This window comes from Maylandia zebra, unplaced genomic scaffold (assembly GCF_041146795.1).
Source record: "Maylandia zebra isolate NMK-2024a unplaced genomic scaffold, Mzebra_GT3a scaffold11, whole genome shotgun sequence".
Taxonomy (NCBI): Eukaryota; Metazoa; Chordata; class Actinopteri; order Cichliformes; family Cichlidae; genus Maylandia; species Maylandia zebra.
Window position 1 is genome coordinate 940001 of NW_027490041.1, and position 22500 is coordinate 962500.

A 22500-nucleotide genomic window follows, 5' to 3' on the forward strand; every position below is an offset into this window, starting at 1 on the left:
GATATATCATCTACTAAATAAATGTTTTAATCAAGAACCTCTACTAAACATAATAACTGTGTGCATAAGCATCTTAAGGCCTTCTTAAAGCTATCTGTTACATTGTTAGAGCAATGATCAACTTGAATAACCTAGTAATTCAAATAGCCTCGTCCAACCCGCTGCTCAGAATAACCTAAGACTGCTTTCACTTCTGCAAACTCTCTGCAAGCCTATTTCCTGTCAGCCTGTGACTTTTAGCCTTTTCTGACAGACACACTGTTTAAACCTCTGAATGCAATATCCATGCTGCAGATTATATTATTCTTAATGCAATGGTAATGATGATAATTATTTAACAATAGCAGTAAAATAATTTCCCTGCTCCACACTTTCACACACTTTCTCAGGTCAGGATCCAAACATATCATTAAATGATATTATTGTACAAACAACCAAGCTTTATAGAATTGGCAGGTGAATTTTTCTTTATATTTGGATTGCTTAGGAGATTCTTAATTACTGTCTGAAGATTTTTTTACAGTCACATATTTTGTTTTAATGGTCAAACAGAATTATTGTTCAGTTCAATGAGCAGGTAGCTGTGAGATTCATAATAATGAGGTATATTTGTATTAAAGATGACTAAACGTGAACAGTAGCTGTGAGTTACTTTGTTTACTCATGTGTGCTGATGTTGTGAGTAATTTAAAGCTGAAGTAAACTTGTAATGAGTTTAATAGAGTTTCTGAAGTAAGTGTACTTGGAGACATTTATGTGTTTTCTAAAGTCCAGGAGCAGGAGGCTGTGTGTAGGATAGAGGAACCCAGACCTCAGCTTTGTCTCCTGGTTTCTGTTGCTGCTGTTACAGTTTCCCCTCATCGTTCCTTCAACAGTCTCCTCACTGTAACAAATCAAAGTGTTACTGTATAGATTCACGTCTGAATGTTGCCATGTGCTATTAAAACTAAAAGCGATGTTTCATACACCCACGTGGTTCAGTCACACAGTAACTGATGGTAAATAATGTTTGTGTTGAGCACATCGTACAGGTCAGCTGCTCCACACAGATCTCAGGTTTACATGCTGGAACAGTTTGTGATCATGAAGGATAAACCTCACTTCCTCTTTGTTTCATACAGATGTGACATGAACAATAACACATTCATGAAATCCTTTTAGGAACACAAACACTATTGTAGCTGGAGAATATATTTGAATGTAGGATAATGTAGGGGATCATAAACCACAGTAATAACTAACCACCACCTCACCATTTGGGTTGGTAGCTGCATGTTGATTGATGAAGTCATTTTCTTCTTCCTCCATTTCTACCTTATTAACATCAGATTAAAAGCTGCACAGAGACAGGCCCTGGACATGTTTAGCCTAGCTTAGTACAAGGACTGGACATGGGGGAAACGGCTCTCATCACTGGATCAAAACATGAAAACAAATCTGAAGTAAAGTTTTGTTGAAGTGAACTGTGGTGGTGCCCAATGTTCCCTCTAAGCTGCGGTCGTGCAACTGCGCCCTGCTGGGACGTCTCTGCACACAGAAAATCTGTGTTGCACACAAAAAAAAAAAAATCAAATCTCAATTGAAATAAAAATTAAATCTTCAACAATTCTGTTCTGCAGTGTTAGTCAGTGACTGGCTGCTCCCATATAGGATTAGAACGATGCCACCTTATCCCATAGTCCAGCCAATCACGCGATTCACATTCGTATATACGCAGCTAATCAACGTCGCTGACAGGCTATGACAGCGTCCTTATGTGCCGACACCGGTGTTATAGCGAGCAAAGTGGCTGATGATGAGGTGAAGCCACGTTAATGACAACGTGTACAACCATTGGAGATGTGAGCAGGACAGACGGAGCAACTGAGGGAAAAAGTGTGGACTTTATACCAGTTTTTAAATTGTGTTGATCGACCACGTAAAACCAGAGTTATGATAAAATATCTACAATGTTTGGTTTTCTTCCTGAATAGTATTGTTGTTTATAACAACGATAGTATTCAGTATTTATTGCAACAAACTTTGTTGTTTGCAAAACTCAGTAACTTTTTTGAAGAAGTAACTATATAATTAATTGCCCAACATTGGTCATTATATCCTGTATTTTGCAGACAGAGTTACAGACTCTCTCCCAGACCACAGACTCATAATACAAGTCAGAGCTTTATAAAAATAGAAAAAATAAAGTTGTGTTTTCAAAATTGGAGTTCAAGTTATTTTTACTTCCAATAGTGTTAACATGCTACAGGTCATGAACAAGGTTGTTTTTAATTTTCATTGTAAGTGGGCTAAAGAATCAGAATCAGAATCAGAAAGGGGTTTATTGCCAAATGTTGAGCAGGTTTACAACATTAGGAAATTGCTGCGGTGCTTCAGTGCAAACATAGTGTCATAAATTGCGCTTAAATAGACATGAAAAAATTAAAAGTAAGAATAAGAATTAAAAGTGCTACGTAGAAAGATATGTGCATGAGATATACATGAGAATAAGAATTAGTTAATTAAAAGTAGTCTAACATAAATGTAAATGCTGTAATTTGATTACTTTAATAAACCATGTAACTTGGATGGATAAGATGCTGGCGTGACCACAGTGCACACGTCTGCTGTTGCTCACAGTGGTCCAAGGGACGCTCAGGGAGTTTGTGTGTTCGCTCAGACACATGAAACATTAGAGGGAACATTGGCGGTGACTGGCAGGGAAAAGGGGATTGATAAGACTTACTGTAAATATAATTATGTATGTATTGAAAAAGGAACAACTAAAATGTTCCAGCTGAAAAATGAAATCAGTTTCAGTTTATGAGCTCTGTTTGTTTTCTTTACAATTCCAACCTTTTATTTTGAAATGAGCTGCTCATTCCTGTTTAGAGTTGATGAGCTGTTGTGGGTGAGAGGACTCAGGCAGCCTGACAGAGTTGATGTCCAGGTCTTCCCTGCTTGTCCTGATATACATAAACATGAGTATCCTTGCAGGTCAGATCTCATCAGTCACACCTGTTAGTGCAGCTCTCCTCTAGATTGTAGTGCTTGTAAAACTAGGATGATTTTAGGAGCCTGGACCGCAGATCTAAGGGAAGATATGACTTGGAAAGACTAAACCAACCTATTAGAGGTGTTCGCACTAACATAGATAAATACTCAGATTTACACCTTTAGTGTCTCACAAAGGGTTGAAAAGTGAATGTGCACAGAGAGGTTGGTGGTGAGACGGGCACTTCCAGCACTGTAGATTTGTTCCAGCTCAGTGTTCATGGAAATAATCCGGAGAGCAGGATTCCTTGATGAATGTCACATCTTCTTAAAGTTATAATCCACAGGGAAAACTGTGAAACTGTCGATCTGATATCTACTCAACCAATCAGGTGTTTACATGCCCTTCACTGATCTCCAGCCCCACCTTATTATCAGTTTCTCTCTTTTACATCTGAATTATCTTCACTTCACATTTCAGTCAGGTCAGATTTCATTAGCACGTTCACTTTAGCATAATCCATTTTAATCCAAACACCTTTCTCTTTAAACTCTGTTTGTCAGTCACAGTATATCCAGTACAATCCTCTTTTTCACTGCGTCACACACATTCAGAGATCAGTGTGTCCTGTGTGTGCTCTCATTCACTCACACTCACTCTCATATGGCTGAAGTCTGTTTGTACACAGGCTGTCAGCTGGCCTGAGTTAGGCCTGTCTCTAAAATCATTATTTTATTACTTTTATTCTGATTCATCAAAGCCAAACTCAAACATATTTATATTTACTGATTATGTTCTCATCAATAATTAACAGTCAGTACTAGGGATGGGTATTGATAAGATTTTAACGATTCCGATTCCATTTTCGATTCTGTTTAACGATTCGATTCTTTATCGATTCTTTATCGATTCTTTTTAACCCTTTAAGACCTACCATAGAACCAAGTCCGCCAGAGCTTATATTATATTTTTACATGCTGTGGAGCCATTTTTGGGAGCATTTCAAGTTGCTATACATCAATACAACCATTATAGCCCAGATTTTAATAATATGTATTCATTAAGTGCATAGTAATTACATAAATTGCAAAAAAGTGCAATAAACTACAAAAAAATTGAAAATCGTTTTTGATTTTTTAACATATATTTGTAGTTAGAGAAATTTAAGAGGCTTATCCCTCAAAACTGTAAATACAAAAAAGTTGCACAAAATAGTTTCCCACCACAGGAAATTTATTTTGAGTGTCTTCATAGTTTTATTTTTGAAATACACCAATTTTTATACACTGCAGGAAAAACGAAAATAAATATTATACTGCAAATTTGCAAAAAAGCAGCATATGCATCAAAATAAACTATTTCCAGCAGTGCAATATGAGTCCTAAGCATCCCAGAAACGACACAGAAAATCATGAAGTCAAAGATAACTTTTAAAAAGAGCAGTATAGGCCCTGAGGCCCTGATCGCAAAAAAGACTACATTTCCGCGAAAATGACGTCACTTCCGGTTTCGGCCAGGTAATGGCGGAAATGCAAAAGTTCGCGCTGACGTCTATTCCAACGTAGGAAGTGTTTTGAACAGCTGATCGGACCGGCAAAGCGTGTTTCTGGAATATTATGTTTTTGTTCCTGCAAGCGCTTTTTATGCAGTTTTTGCAAAGCTTTATGTGGAAGGAAACCGTGACCGAGGACAAGCTGATGGCACAATATGTAAGTACAACTACTCCGATTTCATATGCAAAAAAATTTTTTGCGCTAGCTTACGTGGTTGCAGTGCTACCGGGATTTAAAAATAGTTACGCATAACAGAGCGTTCCCGCTCCGATCGGCTCTAAAGGGTTAAAAAGGAGAACACTAAGGTCGATTAGCTTAGAACTTTGTTTTATATCTTCTCTTTGAACAAGATAGAAATTTAGGAGTAACATGGCCTTACAAACCCAACAGTGAGATCTTAAGAGATCCAGCCTACGGCTCTTCAATGGGGTGTCACAGGGTCCCCAGGAAAAAAAATTGTAAATGTAAAATAATAAAATAAATATTCTTCTGTAGCAATAACAAAGTATAACATAAATTGTTCTGTGGCAATTACACAAGAATATCCAGTAATGTCCCTGCCTACAATTAAACACATTCACTTACTGAAAATCGGGGGCATCTGCTGTGGCAAATGGGTTCAAGCCTTTGACCACAAACTTAGACACTGCTCGGTGACATTCGTCTATCCTGGCCTGAAAGGAGACGCTACCGGTAGACTGCAGCGAGAACTGCCAGCGAGCGCCAGCCAGACTCTGTCTGTCTCTCTCATCATGGTCACCTAAATGCACAGTAATGGCAGGTCTTGTAATAAGGCAGATCGCGCTAACATAATATGCACTGTTAGTTGATTATTTACCTGCCGCATTAACGGGAGAGGACGTGCAAACGTTAGCGCTGCTGCTGGGCTGAGAGTCACGAGTCCGGAGCGGAATTAAAAACGCGTGTCATCGCGTGTTTTGTGAGCAAATGCTTTTGCATATTCGTAGTGTTTCCTCCCTTAAATGAAATATCTATTTTGCAAGTTGCCCTGTTGTCATTGGTTCTCATAAAGTATAATCAAACTTTTGAGCGTTTGAGCCGCTTAGGCGCCGTGTTTCATGCCAGGTAAATGACGCTCCGCAACGTGGTGACGTCATTCGGGGCGACTGGAATCGATAAGGGAATCGTTTGCAAAAATGGCAAACAATTCCAAGGAATTGAAACAGTGGGAACCGGTTCTCAACAAGAACCGGTTTTCGATACCCATCCCTAGTCAGTACATTCAGATATGAATCATAATTCAGTGTTTAACATATTATCACAGATGGACTGCACAGGAGATCTCCTTTATGAAGAAACTGTGAAAGTTTGTCCAACAGTGGGAAACATTTCAGAGAACATCTCAGAGAATATCTGTGAAGCAGAAACTAAACATAATAATAGAAGAAAAGCCAAATAATGATCCAAATCCTGCTCTGAGACTATCAGACAGTAAAGGCTTCCAAAGACTGCTCACCTCTCAGACTTACTTAAAGATGCTGGTGCTGTCCACAGATCAGCTGACCTGCTGGGTCTCCATGATCAGCTTTGTTTCTTGGAGATAAAGGCTGAAGCCTTTAGAGCTTCAGTTCTCCAGAGCAGCAGGATGTCTGAGGTCCGCAGAAACACAAAAACACAGCAGCTAAAAATAGTTGTTCAAAGAAAACGAGGTGGGAGCTGCGGATTCCTGAGCTTTGATACTGGATTAGCTTCAGTAGTTATTCCAATCACTGCTGTAGGAGCTGCATTTAGTCACAGCTGACTGTCTTCTTTGAACAATCACAATGACTACTGTTGTAAAAAACAAGCACACAAAGAACCAATGAGAGTGTAGAACATGATAAAGAGCTCCTGTGATGGTGGCAAAGAAATGAGCAGCAGACGGCCGTCTACATGTTGTAGTGGTTTACAGTCACCAGGGGGCGCCGTCACGGCCACGCAGTCAGTGGGCTGCTCTGCTTGTGCTGTTGTTGGTGAAGCTGAAGTGAAAGCAAATGTTAAAACAATGAAAAGTGTCCACTGCAGCCTCCATCTGAGCTTGTCATGTTCTTCTTCTTTGATCCTTCGTGTTTGTGCTGAACACTGCTGTCGCTCTCTTCCCTGTTCCCGCCCACTTTCTAACCAATCAGCATTGGAGCGTGCACAGCGTCGTCCACACTGAGCTTTGTTGTGAGCGCATGGACTCATCTGCAGAACATTTGTATGGGCTCAAAATGTGGTCATAAATATTTTGTACTTGTAAATCAGGATTTGTATGTGTAAAAAAGATTTGTGTGTGCGTGAAAAAAACTTTGTATGTGTAAAAAAGATTTGTGTGTGGACTTAGCCAAAAAAAAAAACCCTGCAAGTTACAAGTACGAATTTTGACCCTATTTTTCTTCCTTTCATCTGATTGGTCAATGTCATGTCAATCACAAATGTAACTATCCAATCAGAGAACAGATGGGTTTGGCTGTCGGAGGGGCACTTTTTTGACCTGACGTTCCCGTCACAAGTGTCTTCTAAGTGAAGCTACCAGGTTCAGGTCCAGCTCTGTTTATCTGGAGCTGCAGTAAATGATCCGTCCTCACAAAGCAACACAGACACCAGATATGCAAACACAGCATCATACAACACAACCAAGAGATCCAAAGAATTATCTCTGCATTTCTGTGGCTGATGCTGCTGGAACGAAGCTGTTTGAAACCTTGTTGTTCTGCACTTTGGGACCTGAAGAGGAACCTGAACCTCTGTGCAGAGGGTTCAACTCTGAGGATTCCTGTTCAGTTTTTTTTATTTCACACGGCAAAACTTGACAACTTTATGATAAATGTACGACTTCAATGTGAAAAATTCATTTTTTTCTCTTGTTTGTTTGAAGCTGCTTCCTGTTGGCTTCAGCTGTTTGGAGTTTCCATTTTCTAAACTTCTACATTCTGAACCTTCTTCAGCTCTGAACAGATGATGAAACACTGAATGATTTCAAGCTCACACTTTGTCTAATAAACTTACATCTTTCATTTTTTATTCAGATTGAAGGACTGTGGTTTGTCAGATATCAGCTGTGATTATCTGGCAGCAGCGCTGAAGTCCAACCCCTCGTATCCCAGAGTGCTGGACCTGAGTGGAACCTACAACAACCTGCAGTATTCAGGAGTGAAGAAGCTGTGTGTTCTTCTGGAGAATCCACGATGTCGATTTGAAACTCTGAGGTCAGTCACATGTTTTAGTTGTGCTGAGATGAATATGATGTGAAAGTTGTGCTGACACTGTGGATCAGTAGGCCCACACACCTCTATACAGGAAGTCTGGTTCTACTCTTTGTAGAACTTCTGATCCCTGATCCTCTGAGTCTGACTCAGTAGATAATGCAGAGTTCTGAGCTGATGTGGGTGAGAGGACTCAGGCAGCCTGACAGAGTTCATGTCCAGGTCTTCCCTGCTTGTCCTGATACACATAAACATGAGTATCCTTGCAGGTCAGATCTCATCAGTCACACCTGTTAGTGCAGCTCTCCTCTAGATTGTAGTGTTTGTTAAACTAGGATGATTTTAGGAGCCTGGACCGCAGATCTAAGGGAAGACATGACTTGGAAAGACTAAACCAACCTATTAGAGGTGTTTGCACTAACATAGATAAATACTCAGATTTACACCTTTAGTGTCTCACAAAGGGTTGAAAAGTGAATGTGCACAGAGAGGTTGGTGGTGAGACGGGCACTTCCAGCACTGTAGATGTGTTCCAGCTCAGTGTTCATGGAAATAATCCGGAGAGCAGGATTCCTTGATGAATGTCACATCTTCTTAAAGTTATAATCCACAGGGAAAACTGTGAAACTGTCGATCTGATATCTACTCAACCAATCAGGTGTTTACATGCCCTTCACTGATCTCCAGCCCCACCTTATTATCAGTTTCTCTCTCTTTTACATCTGAATTATCTTCACTTCACATTTCAGTCAGTTCAGATTTCATTAGCACGTTCACTTTAGCATAATCCATTTTAATCCAAACACCTTTCTCTTTAAACTCTGTTTGTCAGTCACAGTATATCCAGTACAATCCTCTTTTTCACTGCGTCACACACATTCAGAGATCAGAGTGTCCTGTGTGTGCTCTCATTCACTCACACTCACTCTCATATGGCTGAAGTCTGTTTGTACACAGGCTAATCTGGGACTCTCCACCATTTGACCCTAGAAATAAAGAAGCTTCTTGGATGAGAGGTGAAAGGCGAAACGTCTTCAAAAAACTTAAAGAAGTCCAGATGCCTTTTTTTCTAAGCTCTTTAGATAACTGCGAACCTTCACAAACGCCTCATCAGTGGGACTCTCAGAGCTACCAGCCCTTTGCTACAATCACAAAGCTCTTCATTGAAATCAATGATATCAAAGCTGGAATCAAGCTATAGCCATATACACTGGGAAAGACTTCTTATCTCGAAATAATATACTGAAGTGGCAATGCAGAAATTGAAAATAGGCGGACGTGCTACCTATGCTATTAGTAGAATGGACATTGGCCTGCTGGCTAAGGAAGGCCCTGTCTCACATAGAGGTGAGAGAGGCCCCCCTCGAAGCCCCCTCTTTTATCGGGGCTTACTTAGGGTCATATCGGGGACCCCTCAGTTGGAAGTCTTTTTTTTTTTTTCTTTGACCAAATAAAGCTTATTTCTGTAGCTGTTGTTTTATACAGCTTTAATGTTAATATTAATGTTTGCTTATGTATGTTTAGGGAGTGGTCTGATGGTACATGTCGTTGTTACATTAATAATATTCAAATAGTAAGGGTATGCTTAAAGATAAGGTAAAAATCATATCATATAATGTAAATGGCCTGTCGAATCCAATTAAACGTAATAAAATTTTAACTAAAATGAAGAAAGAACAAGTACAAATAGTGTATCTACAGGAAACCCATCTAGACTGTAAGGAGCATGAAAAACTGAAAAGAATGGGTTATACAACAGTTTCTCCTCTTCCTATAAAACTGGACGAAGGAGAGGAGTGGCTATCCTGTTATCAAGCAAATTACTCTTTGAAAAAATATCCGAGATAAGTGATAAAGAGGGACGTTATATTTTGGTAAGGGGAAACATTGAGGGGAACCCAGTCACGTTGTTAAATATATATGCACCCCCTGGAAGCGATATTTATTTCTTTAAGAAAATTATAGATGTGATGGTAACAGAGACAGTAGGTTTCCTAATTTGCGGAGGAGATTTAAATATACATCTACAACCAAAGCTAGATATTTCCAATAGAAAAGCACAGAATACTAAAACATTAATTAAGAATATAAATACATTGATGAAGGAGGTGGGACTAATTGATATATGGAGAGACTTGCATCCCTACCAAAGGGATTATACTTATTTTTCCTCACCGCACTCGTTATACACAAGAATAGATTATTTCATAACTTTTGGGAAAAATAAAGATAAAATAAACACTTGTGCAATTGGAGCAATAGAGTTAAGCGATCATGCACCAGTATACCTGTCTGTTGATTTAAACGTGCAACCAAAACTCAATAATTGGAAATTAAATTCAAGCTTACTGAATGATCCTCACTTTAAAGGACAAATTAAGAAAGAGATTCACTTCTATATGGAAACTAATGACAATGGTGAGGTGTCTCCTCCTATACTGTGGGATGCCTTAAAAGCTGTCCTGAGAGGGAAAATTATAGCAATATCCTCTTATAAGAAAAAGATGAGAAATAAGAAATAGAAGAGCTACAAAATAAGAATTAGAGAAAAGGCATGAAAGAAAAACATCTCAGGATATATTGGAGGAAATTAGGAAAACAAGAAATGAAATAAATGATTTGACCACATATGAAATTTAAAAAAAATCAATGTTTCTTAAACAAAGGTATTATGAGGGAGGATCAAAAGCAAAGAATGTATTAGCCTGGAAACTAAAAAAGAAAATAGCAGATAATACAGTTCACAAAATTAAACATCCAGTGACAAAACTAATAAAAAAATAAACCAATATAAGTTCAGAGTGCATTTGAAACATTTTATAAGACTCTGTATGCTAATAACACAGAGAGTAGTATAGTTGAAATTAACAGTTTTTTAGATTCTCTTGATTTACCAGTACTGAATGAAGAACAGAATAAAACTTTCATTGAAGATATAACAGAAAAGGAACTAAGAATAGCAATAAGTAAAGTTAAAATAAATAAATCTCCAGGATCAGATGGATATACGGCAGAATGGTACAAGGAGCTAAAAGAAGAATTAATACCAGTGATGCTTCTAACAATGAATTGGATCCTAAAGAAGGCTCAAGTACCTTCTAGCTGGAAAGAAGCAATTATCTCTTATTCGATTCAGTTAATTGGAACTTTCTTTACCGAGTCTTGCATACATTTGGCTTTCACGAAAATATAATTAAGACAATACAGGCACTTTATGATAACCCTACGGCAAGGATTAAAATTAATGGCTACCTATCAAATAGTATTAAGCTGCAAAGAGGAACAAGGCAGGGCTGTGCGTGCTCACCATTATTATTTGCGTTATATCTGGAACCATTGGCTCAATATATAAGACAAAATAAAGAAGTAGAAGGTATTAATATCCATGAAAAGGAGCATAAATTAGCCTGCTATGCAGATGATATTTTAATATTTTTGGGTCAACCATCAAACTCTTTACCTAAATTAATGCAATCATTTGAATACTTTGGTCGACTATCTGGATATAGGGTTAATATGAGTGAAACACAATTGCTTAAGTACAACTATATTCCATCAGAAGAAATTAAAAATAAGTATCAATTAGCATGTCAAACAGAGTACTTTAAATATCTAGGAGTCATAATACCTAAGGATCTTACAGAACTATTAGAACGAAATTATTTACCAATACAGAAAAAAATTAAGGAACATATAGCGAGATGGAATCTAATTCCATATTTAAGTTTATATTCGAGAATAGACTCAATTAAAATTAATATTCTTCCTAAATTATTATATTTATTTCAAACATTACCAATAGAAATTAACCAGAAACAGTTTAATGAATGGGATAAAATTTTGTCAAGATACATATGACAAGGAAAAAGGCCCCGAATTAGATTTAAAACCCTACAACTTAACAAAGGAAAAGGGGGTGGGGCTTACCTTCTCTTAGGGAATATTATTGGGCAGCACAATTAAGGCCTATGATATGCTGATGTAATCCTTCATATGACGCTCAATGGAAAGTTATTGAGGAGAGTCTGACCTCCATCCCCATATAAGCTATTATAGCAGGCAGAAGCTTGCAAAATTTAATAAAAACTATTGAAAATCCATGGATCAAGTTGACTTTTAAAATTTGGGAAACAGTAATAAAAGAATATAAACTAGAAGAGGATATAGCAGTTCTTAAGTGGTGTGCATATGACACACATTTTGCTCCAAATAAATTGGACACCAGATTCAAAGATTGGACATATAAAGGATTAACAGCTTTATGTGTGGTAATGGAGGAAGGCAGACTAATTAGTTTTTGCTTTTGCATTAGATTTTGACTTTGTTAACTACTAGAAGACTAGAGGAAAAATTAGTTACATTAATGGAAACAAAAACACACTCCCTATATTTATTTATTTATTTTTCTTTCCTTTTTCTTGTTCCTTATGTATTTTTTATTTATGTTGTTTGTTGTTTCCTGTTTTGCTTCTTTTTCTTTTCTTCTTCTTCTTTCATTCTTATTGTATGGATATTTTAGTTGTTTAAATATAGAAAAAAAGAAAAAAATATATGTACTGAAAGATAGCTGAAGTTGATGGTATTGTATAGTGATTCTAAAATGTTAATAAAAAAAAAGAAGCTGGAATCCAATGAGTCCAAGTCTTCTGCTGATTCAGCATCACATTCATCTTTGCTCCTTGTTCTGCATCCCCACCATGGACTTCATTCCTTTCCAAGCCAGCCTTGAGTGTCCTTTATTCAGCTCATCCTCTGCTTTACTTTTACACCTGATTTTAGCTGCTTTTCTTCTCTCCCTCATAACAAGACAGCTTCTTCTGCCTGAGAACATGTTGGAGTGATTTACTAATCCAGGGCTGATTTTTGGGAAAAATACTTCCTGTTTTCAAAGTAATCCCCATTTTTCCCAGAATGAAATGTAAGTAGAAATAAATAGAATAGAATTAGAATAGAATTCAACTTTATTGTCATTGCACATGCACAGGTACAGGGCAACGAAATGCAGTTTGCATCCATCCAGAAGTGCTTTAGTGATATAGATATATTACAATATATATTAGCAATAGTATAGATATGTAAGTATATTACAGAAATGGGTCTATTATGGTATGTTATAATGTACACGGTATGAAGTATGTTGTGAATATTCTATAACTAAGTATGTACAGGCTGTAGTGAGTAAAAGCTATGTACAGGCTATGAACAGGATATAAATATGAAAAACTATACAGAATATGAAATAAATAACTTTACAGAAATTTGAGATATACAGCTATAAAGTGATCTAAGTGAGAACATGAGCCTTTAAAAAGGCTCTTCTGAGGCTGCTGCCAGTGGTCAAAGCCTCCAACAAAGCTCTGTAAGTACATATGTGATCATAGCTTTAGCTTTTAAATGTTTATTCTAGTTAACACAGATCAGGTGGAACAACTCAAATAAAATATCAAAAATATTAAGTGGTCATCGGTACTCAGTTTGTTCAATACTGAATACATTGGAGCACAAATTGTCCACGTTTCTGAAATATTTCTGGGTGTAACTGTCACCAAAGTGCAATTTAGACCTGGCCTGTGGTTGTTATCTAAGTGATAATCATCAATTCTACTAAAACAAATACAAAATAAAGAAATTTGACACATTCTGTTGATATCAAAAGCACACTGAACAATTCAGTGTTGTTTTACTGCTGTTCTCTCTTCACTTCTTCTCCTCTGATTCTCTCCACATGTTGCTCTGCATCAGTGCTCAGTTTCCTGACAAAACAAGATGAAATATTGCTAAATATAATAGTATCTCATTACGCTTCAACATAAGTGTTTTATTTTTGTAATTGTTTATCTGTTATTTTTCAGACTGAGTCACTGTGACCTGTCAGAGAGAAGCTGTGAAGCTCTGGCCTCAGGTCTCAGCTCTCAGACCTCTAATCTGAGACAGCTGGACCTGAGTAACATCAACCTGAAGGATTCAGGCGTGAAGCTTCTGTCTGAAGGACTGAAGAGTCCACACTGTACACTGGAAACTCTCAGGTGAGATCAAGCGTTTTTCTTTCATCAACTGACAGAATTAGCAGATTAATAATAAGGCAGTCCTCTAATAAGAGGAGAAGTGGAGGTGTTTTGAAGGGCAACGTACTCTTATGTTAACAAGACAGGAAGTAGTTCCTGGGAACTGCTTCCTTTGTTGTTGTCTAAGTAGAAACATGATGGTGAAACAGTGATGAGTTTGCAGAGGTGGATCCACAGCACACAACACAACAATGCTGTTGCGTGCTGAAAGCAGACTTCTCACAGATTCTGAGGCTGCAGGTTTCATCACTGTCCAACCAAAATTCACTGAACCAGCAGTAAATGAACGTCCAAAACTACGCTTCATGTTTAAAAAACAGATGATCAGGGGGATTTGTGTTTACATCTTTTTTGTGTGATCTGTTCACCTGCTGTTTCAGCTGTTTGGTGGTTGTTGAGATGGTTTTGTGAACTTTTAGCTGAGATCCTGACGTTTCTGTAGATACCACACATGTCTAATTACTTTGTACAGCATGAATGGCCATAACGAGGTTTTTAACAGTAAGAAAAGTTGTAAAACTTCAGAAAATATAGTTAAAAGTCCAAAACCTTCTACGTCTGGTGGCTTGTGGTAAGGAGCAGATCAAACGAGTAAAGAATTACGTTATAATTATAAATGGCTTCAACAGCACATTCAGGTCTGTGAGACTCATTCAGACACTGAGCCGTGGCTCTGTGCTACATGCACATATTTCTGCATCTCTGCCATTCAGACACACTTTATATATAGTTTATTTTATGTAGTATTCAATACTGAACTGTACATTTAGTCTTTTTAAAGGCAGCAAGTTTTATTCAGTGTTTTCATAAAAGCCTTATTTTTATCCATTTACTGCTATTAGGAAGAACACGTGAGGTTTAAGACCTGGACCAGTTTGAAACCTTTTGTCCTCCACAGTGGAAAATGGGTGGAAATAAAAATGGGTCTCACTTTAGCCAGCTCCTAATTTTATCAGTTCTGCTCTCAGCGTCTCCTGTATATCTCCTGTATAAATGTTGCACTCAGCTTTGTGGTCTCCAATATCACTGAAATGCAGCCAGATGCTGCTCATTTTGCCTTTTCACTCTTTCCTGACACGCTTGCATTTCAGTACAGCTCCCATTTCTCTGTGTACTGGTCTCTACCCACTACCCTTGCTGTCTATGGGACATTTCCGTCTTCTTTCACATAATGGTATGATCCCAGTCTGTCTCTTAAAGTGTTTGGCCACATGGTTTGCTCATCAGAATAAAACCTCAGCCGTGCTCACATTGATTATCAGCAAGCCTGAAAATTCATCAATATTTGACATATGAAATTATTTCATGGGCTGGATTTGGCCCACGGGCCATATGTTTGACACCCCTGGTTTACACAGTTTGGTATTCAATGTACAAGTGAGCTAGCTCTCAGCTAACTAGCAGACAAGCTAACTGCTGGGACTGCGTCTTTCTAACAAGAGCGTCAGACACTCAGACTGGTTTCCTTTGTGGATGATGATGTGTTCTCACACTGATCCTTCATGCTGATGCTGCCATCCACCCACTGCTCCTGGATTCATCATCATCATCTCCATCAGCCCTCACAATACTCCACCTTCTTCAGCTTCATGTTCAGCAGCCTGGATGGACAGTAATTCTTTCCATGGGTTATGGTGGGACATTGAGAGCTGAAGTCAAACAGCAGTGAGAATGAAAGACTGATTCATTTCTATTTAGTCTTGTGATGTGCAGCTTTGTTCAGAGCATTAAGGCCCAGCAAAGATCACTGAGGTCATAGAGTCCTGATGAAACCTGTGTGCTTATAGAAACTGAGACCAGATGAACCAGAATAGAAGGACATTAAAATGAAGTGTCAGCTACACAAAGGCAAAGCTATTCAGTTGTTGCTGTGAGTTATTTAAATGGAGGATGGAGTCAGACTTTAAGCTGCTGGACTCAGTCACTATATCCTGTTGTCCTCATAGAACCTGGACACACAGACTCACCTGTGACACAGTGACACACAGTGTGGGCTACACACACATTAGAAAGTGGATCAGTCACACTTGTGCAATCATTTGTTGTGCTGGGAAACCATGAACACTGTGAATCACATTAATGGCTTTGTTACAGCAACATTCAATCATGAGTTCAAAAGTAGTGCATTGTGTACTTATTTTAATAGTACTGCAGTATGAGAAGTGCAACATTCAGTGTGCAGAAACAGATCAGGTGCTTTCTAACAGCAGTGTTCCCTTTAACACAGCAGCAGTTCAAATATTTCTGTCAGTCTGAGCTGAAACATGAATCTAATCAAATATCAAATCAAAGTTCTTTGCCTCTGCCAGGACGTTAACATTTGATCTAGTTTTTTACAAAGTTCCCTCAGCGTCCAGAGCCACCAACATACCTTTGATCAACAGCAAGTGAACATTTATAAATGTGTGTTTGCAGAACAGGAAGCAGCAGAACTATTGTTCTGTTATCAGGCAGCAGCACAAACGCTCATCAGCTCATTTACTGTGCAGGACTTTGAGTGTGTGAAGTGTGTGTTTGTGCTGGATTTCCTTTGGAGAATCTCAGTCAGAAACCAGACAAAGAAAAACTCTTTCAACAGTCCAGGTTGAGTTGACAACATGAACTGCATTTATCTTCCTCTGACTGACATGTTCTTCCTCCTCTGCACCGAGCCAGCTGCTAAGACTCACAAGCTCATTGACATTTTCTGATGATAAAGAAACTCTCTTCTTCTGCACAATATGAGCAGCAACAGAGAAGAAGCTTTCACAGGTACAGATGTTGCAGCTGTGGCCAAGTACATGTGCTGCATGTTGGAGCAGCACTCTAATGGACAGGCCTCTGTACTGATGGTGGGCTCTGCTCTGTATCCACCACACTGTTCTCAGCTGAGTCTTCCTCCTGTTCACAATCACACTCTGATCAAGCATGTTCACGTTGTAACGCCGTGGCTTTCGTAGTCTCTCCTTTTTCTACAGCTCATGTGTTCTTCTTGTGATGCTGCGTCTTGAGGCTCATACATGCCGTCATTTGTTGATCCTAAGAACGTTCCTCAGACCGACTTCTTCAACAACAGATAACTTTAGTTGTATCAACACTGCCTCCTGGAACAGTTTAAAATGAACATGTCAAAGATCTGTACCTGTCTCCATGTTTCTGTCCCCGCCCCTTTCTTTCTGTCCTGGGTCATGTGAGCGCTGCAGTAGTATTAGGCCCACCCTCAATGCTCCCATTGGCTGAGACGCATAATGACGCCCATTTAAAGCCAGCACTGATCAACATCCCTCCTGTGACCCATGGCTTTTATATTCAGAGCCAGTGAGCACTTTCACAATAATCATGATTTTAAAAACTGTGATTAAAATAATTGCTGACGTTAATCAGTTAATGAGTTAACGAGATTATAACAGGTTAAGTTGCCCTAATAATTAGACTTTGGTGACAAACTGATGTGATCTCCATGTTTCCTTTGTTGGACTGTGGGCGAGTGTCAGAACTGAATGTACTGAGTAACATGTAGAGTTTAAACATGTGTCAGTTCCAGTTTTAGAGCTCTAAAGTGCAGCTATCATGTTAGGAATATGTTAGGAATAGACAGGAACACTGAGCACACTGAGGTCAAATCTTTATTTTACCACTCGCTGCATTCTTGATGTTCATGAATTCAGCAGGTTCATGATTGTCTGCAGCATTAATCTCATATTTCCATTAAAAGTGTTGAATTTGACTGTTTGATGTTCTTTATGATCTCTGGCACCAGTTCATCTGTAGGCTGAGCTCAGTCCATCCATTTAGTGAAATGATGTTTAAAGGTCTCCTTGTTCTGTGAGCGTGCACAGATCCTGAAGCAGAAAGCCTGGGTTACAGAGAAATGATCATCACTGTGATGATGCTCCTCATCTCTGACTGGGATTTGAGGTTTTGTCAAAGCAGCAAAGAAAGCCTGGCTATGTTGGACTGGGTGTGGAAGCAGCTCCCAGTTTGAGTTCAGGAGACAGACACCCTCTCTACTTTGAAGATCAGCTTCAAACTTTCCTTTTTGATAAAGCTTATAGTTCGAGCTGGATCAGGTGACCCTGAACCATCCCTTAGTTATGCTGCTATAGGCTCAGGCTGTTGGTGGACTTCCCATGATGCTCTGCTTTCTTCTCCCCTCTTTTCACTCCTGATGCTTTTATATGTCACTACTGCGTGTCCTTAACTTTTGTCTCTCTGTTTTGTTCTTGTCTCTCTGAGCTCATCTCTTCTCTTTCCCCTCACCCTGCAACCAGTCATGGTAGATGCTCCTCCTGGAGCCTGTTTTCACTGGGAGGATCTTTGTGTCAAAGGGAGTTCTTCTTCCCACCATCACCAAGTGCTGCTCACACTGGTGGCGGTTACCTTACACTGTTAAACAGCTTCAGATGACTGTTGTTGTCTGTTGGGTATTGTCACTTATAAATAAAGTTACAATGGATGGATAGATGTTATTGTGACAAAGAGAAAACAACTGTTGACAGATAGATTGTTGTTTTGTGTGTCTGCAGTCTGTCAGGCTGTCTGATCACAGAGGAACGCTGTACTTCTCTGGCCTCCGCTCTGAGCTCCAACCCCTCCCATCTGAGAGAGCTGGACCTGAGCTACAATCATCCAGGTGACTCAGGAATGAAGCTGCTGTCGGCTGGACTGAAGGATCCAGGCTGGAGACTGGACACTCTCAGGTATGGAGAGAAAATCTGATAGAGGAGGAAGAGCTGGAAACATTTCCCGTGTCTTTCACTCACTTCCTGTTTGTTTCCTGCAGATGACACATGAACAATCACACATGCAGGAATATTTTCAGGGACAGACACACTAGTCTAGCTGGATAGTTCATGGATATTTATGTAGGGGTCTCCAAGGAGTCTGTTTGCAGGAACATTTAGGTCACAGGTGTACCTGATATAGATGCCAGTGTACCTAATAAAGTGTCAGCTAACATTTGGAAATGGAAGCTTAAATAATGACAAACTGTACATTCACAGCTGAATTCACAATAAATTTGTTCTGAAGTGCACATTTTTCTGTTATTGTTCTCAAACAACAGAATGAGAATGAAATATTGATTCTAACAGGGCCCATAAACAGCATTAGCTTAGCAGCATTAGCTTATCAGAGTTTCTATCATGGTCACAGAAATCTTTAGCAGAGAAAAGTGGCCTACTTAGCAATAACTGCTCAAGTTATATAAAGAAAGGGAAAACAGTATTAGCATTAGCTGCTAATGGCAGCTTACTTAGCATAAACTCTTCACATCTTTATAATGCAAGGGAAAGGAGTCACTCATGGAAGCCTATTTAGCATTAACGTCTCACATCATTATAAAACAAGAGAAAAGGGTATTACCATAAGCTACTAATGCTTATTCACCTCAAATTAGCTTTAGCTGCTAATGGTAGCCTACTTAGCATTAACTCCTCACTAATATAATGCTAATTCATATCAAATTAGCATTAGCTGCTCATATTGTTATAAGGAAAGAGAAAACAATATTAGCATTAGCTACTAATAGTTATTCAGCCCTAATTAGAATAAGCCTCTAAAAGCAGCCTACTTAGCATTAACTCCTCACATCGTTGTTACCCAACGGAAAAGAGTATTAGTATTAGCTACTATCATTTTTAATAAGTAAGAGAAAACAGTGTTAGCATTATTGAATAATGCTAATTCACACTAAATTAGAATTACCTATTTACAAGAGCGTACTTAGAATTAGCTGCTCACATTGTTAAAAAGTAAGGGAAAACAGTATTAGTATTAGCACATAATGCTAATTCACGTCAAAGTAGCATTAGTTAATAATGGCAGCCTACTTACCATTAACTGCTCACTAATATAATGCTAATTCACATCAAATTAGCATTAGCTGCTCACATTGTTAAAAGGGAAAACAATAATAGCATTAGCTGCTAATAATTATTCACCTAATTAGAGTTAGCCCCTAATGGCAGCCTAGTTAGCATTAACTCCTGACATCGTTATAATGCAGGGGAAAAGGGTTACCATTATCGGATAATGCTAATTTACATCAAATTAACAATAGTTAATAATGGTAGACTTCGTATCACTAGCTGCTGTCATTCTTACAAAGCAAAGGAAAACAATATGAGCATTAGCTGCTAATGCTTTTTCATCTAAAATTAGCATTAGCAGCTAATGGCAGCCTACTTAGCATTAACTCCTCACTAATATAATGCTAATTCACGTCAAATTAGCATTAGCTGCTAGCATCAGCCTACCTAGCACTAGCTGTTCACATTGTTAAAAGGGAAGAGAAAACGATATTAGCATTAGCTACTAATAATTATTCACCCCTAATTAGAATTAGCCGCTAATGGCAGTATACTTAGCATTAACTCCTCACATTGTTATAATGTAAGGGAAAAGAATTAGCATTATCTAATAATGTTGACCTTGGCCCACTGGAAAAGTTCAGAACTAAAGATTTAGGAGTGTTTCTCGATAGCTCTTTCTCATTTGAGAAACAAATGAATTCTGTTATTAAAACCAGCTGTAAGGTTTATATTGTTGATTGTCATTTATACTTAGAAATATTTACTCATATATGCTTAGAGTTGTATAATTGATTGCATAATGATAGAGGTTTGATCCTTAGTAGTGTGTAAAGACTCTGTGTGCCTTCCACAGTGCTCTGGCATGCACACACCACTTGGGGCCATGAGAGAGGTCGTACCCTCTCTTACTGATTTATGGTGTAGGACAGGGGTCTCAAACTCAATTTAGCTGGGGGCCGCTGCAGGCAGAGTCTGGGTGAGGCATGGCCGCATTAGGTTTTCTACAAGAAAGGCATGGTTAAAAAAATTCCAATCTTCTCAAATCTCTTTATTTTTATTTTTTAACACAAAATATGAAAAATAAATAAACAAATTAAGAATTAATAAGAAAATAAATCAATCTGTAATACATAAATAAAACAATAATAAGATATTTTTAGTCAGTGAACTTGTGTTTTTCTTTCAGTCTTCTATATCTGCTGTGTTTAGATTGAAATGTCTGTATTAACAGTTCTATAACCTTCTTCTGAACATGAATGGAACACTGTAGAAAATGAACTGTTCTTCTGAACATGGCTTCTCTTGCCTACTCCTTGCTGCTAGAGACTAGAGATGGCACGATACCACTTTTTTATGTCCGATACCGATATCATAAATTTGGATATCTGCCGATACCGATATGAATCCGATATAGTGTTTTTTAATCAACAAAACTGTTTTTTAAAATATCTTGCTGCATTTTGCAAGTCTGCAAGTTCATACTCAAGTTTAAAACAACAACTACACTAAAGCTATTCTGTTATACCTGTATACAAAAAAAACATTTCATAGTTCAGCAATACTGATCAATCTAATAAACTTAGACCTACACCATCCTCCCTATTCTGGTATTTTAAAGAGTACTTAGCGTAAATATTAAGCAACCTAACTAATAGGGTTCCAACTCCCAGCAACAACAAAAATAAATAAATAAAATATAGGGAACCACCCCTCACGCTCCACCTCATGATGCTTAATCGACGTAATCAACCTTAATTTGATGCAGTGTGAATAAAAATGCACAGAAATCAATTATTTTTCAAGAAATATTAAATAGATTCAACATCTTTCTTCAACAAAATTGCAGACTGCACAGATGGTACCTTCCCAAAGGAAAAAGTACTATAGCTTACTAGGGTATATATATTAGACTTAATAGTCACTATATACAGTAATTGACTTCAATTCATTTTACATCAAATTAAAACTTTGGGTGTAAGATTCAGATAATTATTTATTAAAAGCTCGACATTTTAAATGAGAATAAGAAAGAAAAGAATGTCTTTGTGCCCCCTTTTCCCTGTTAATGCCATATCGGCCCCCCTGGCTAAACTTTGCTAGATCCGCCCCTGCACAGTTACCAGCGTCAGCTACGTAGAAAAAGATCCTGGTGTAGAAAGTAATATTAAATAAATTCTAACAACAGCTGATCAAGCTTAAACGTGCTGCTGTTGATCAGCCACTGGTTTCCTCTTTCTGGTGCAAAGTGGGCCAAAAGCAAAGAAGAGAGACGGACTCGAGACAGAAAAGCCGATCAGCTGATCATTAAGCAGTTTCATGATTGAAGTAGCAGCAAGAAGAGGCAGTCGCTTGGTAAGCTTAACGCAGGAATGCTTTACAAACATTCAGAGATGGACTTACACACTTGCTTTACTTCTCTCGGGGATAACTTTGTCGGAGATGAAATGCCGGGTTGCTAGCGAAGCTCCACATGCTATCCAGACCACCGACATGTCCCGCATGCCACAGCCGCTCTATCACGTGATGCATACTGCTACGACGTGCTAACGTTCTGAGGTGAGTTACGGCGTGTTGCAAGTTTTGTGAGGTGCTTTCGTGATATTTAATGGATCGGATTACATTTTTTATTTTTCTCCGATATCCGATCCAGTAATTTAGGTCAGTATCGGACCGATACCGATACGTAATATCGGATCGGTCCATCTCTACTAGAGACCTGGCAGCATTTCCTCTCGCATAGCCGAGCCAGATTTGGCCTGAGGGAGGAAGCAGTTGCGACCCTCAGTATGTCTTGAAGATGATCATCCGTAAGTCTGGACCTGTACTTGGACTTATTGAAGTTCAAAGTGGAGAAGAGCTTTTGGCACAAGTATGTGCTACCAAAAAGGCACATGGTCCGCTTGAACATTCGGGAAAGCCGAGGGAAAC

The 22500-nt window shown here is 38.5% G+C and overlaps 2 protein-coding genes across 3 annotated transcripts in view; both read left to right on the forward strand.

Annotated features, from left to right (window-relative positions):
- LOC112433918 (protein NLRC3-like) overlaps positions 1-22500 on the forward strand; it is a 255062-nt gene that overhangs the window by 130426 nt on the left and 102136 nt on the right. The window lies entirely within an intron of this gene.
- On the forward strand, positions 6705-18937 carry LOC143416045 (ribonuclease inhibitor-like). The gene is made up of 4 exons (XM_076881408.1): positions 6705-6727; positions 7539-7718; positions 13568-13741; positions 18286-18937. Exons 1-4 carry the CDS (start codon positions 6705-6707, stop codon positions 18476-18478), a joined length of 570 nt encoding a protein of 189 aa, XP_076737523.1. The 3' UTR covers positions 18479-18937.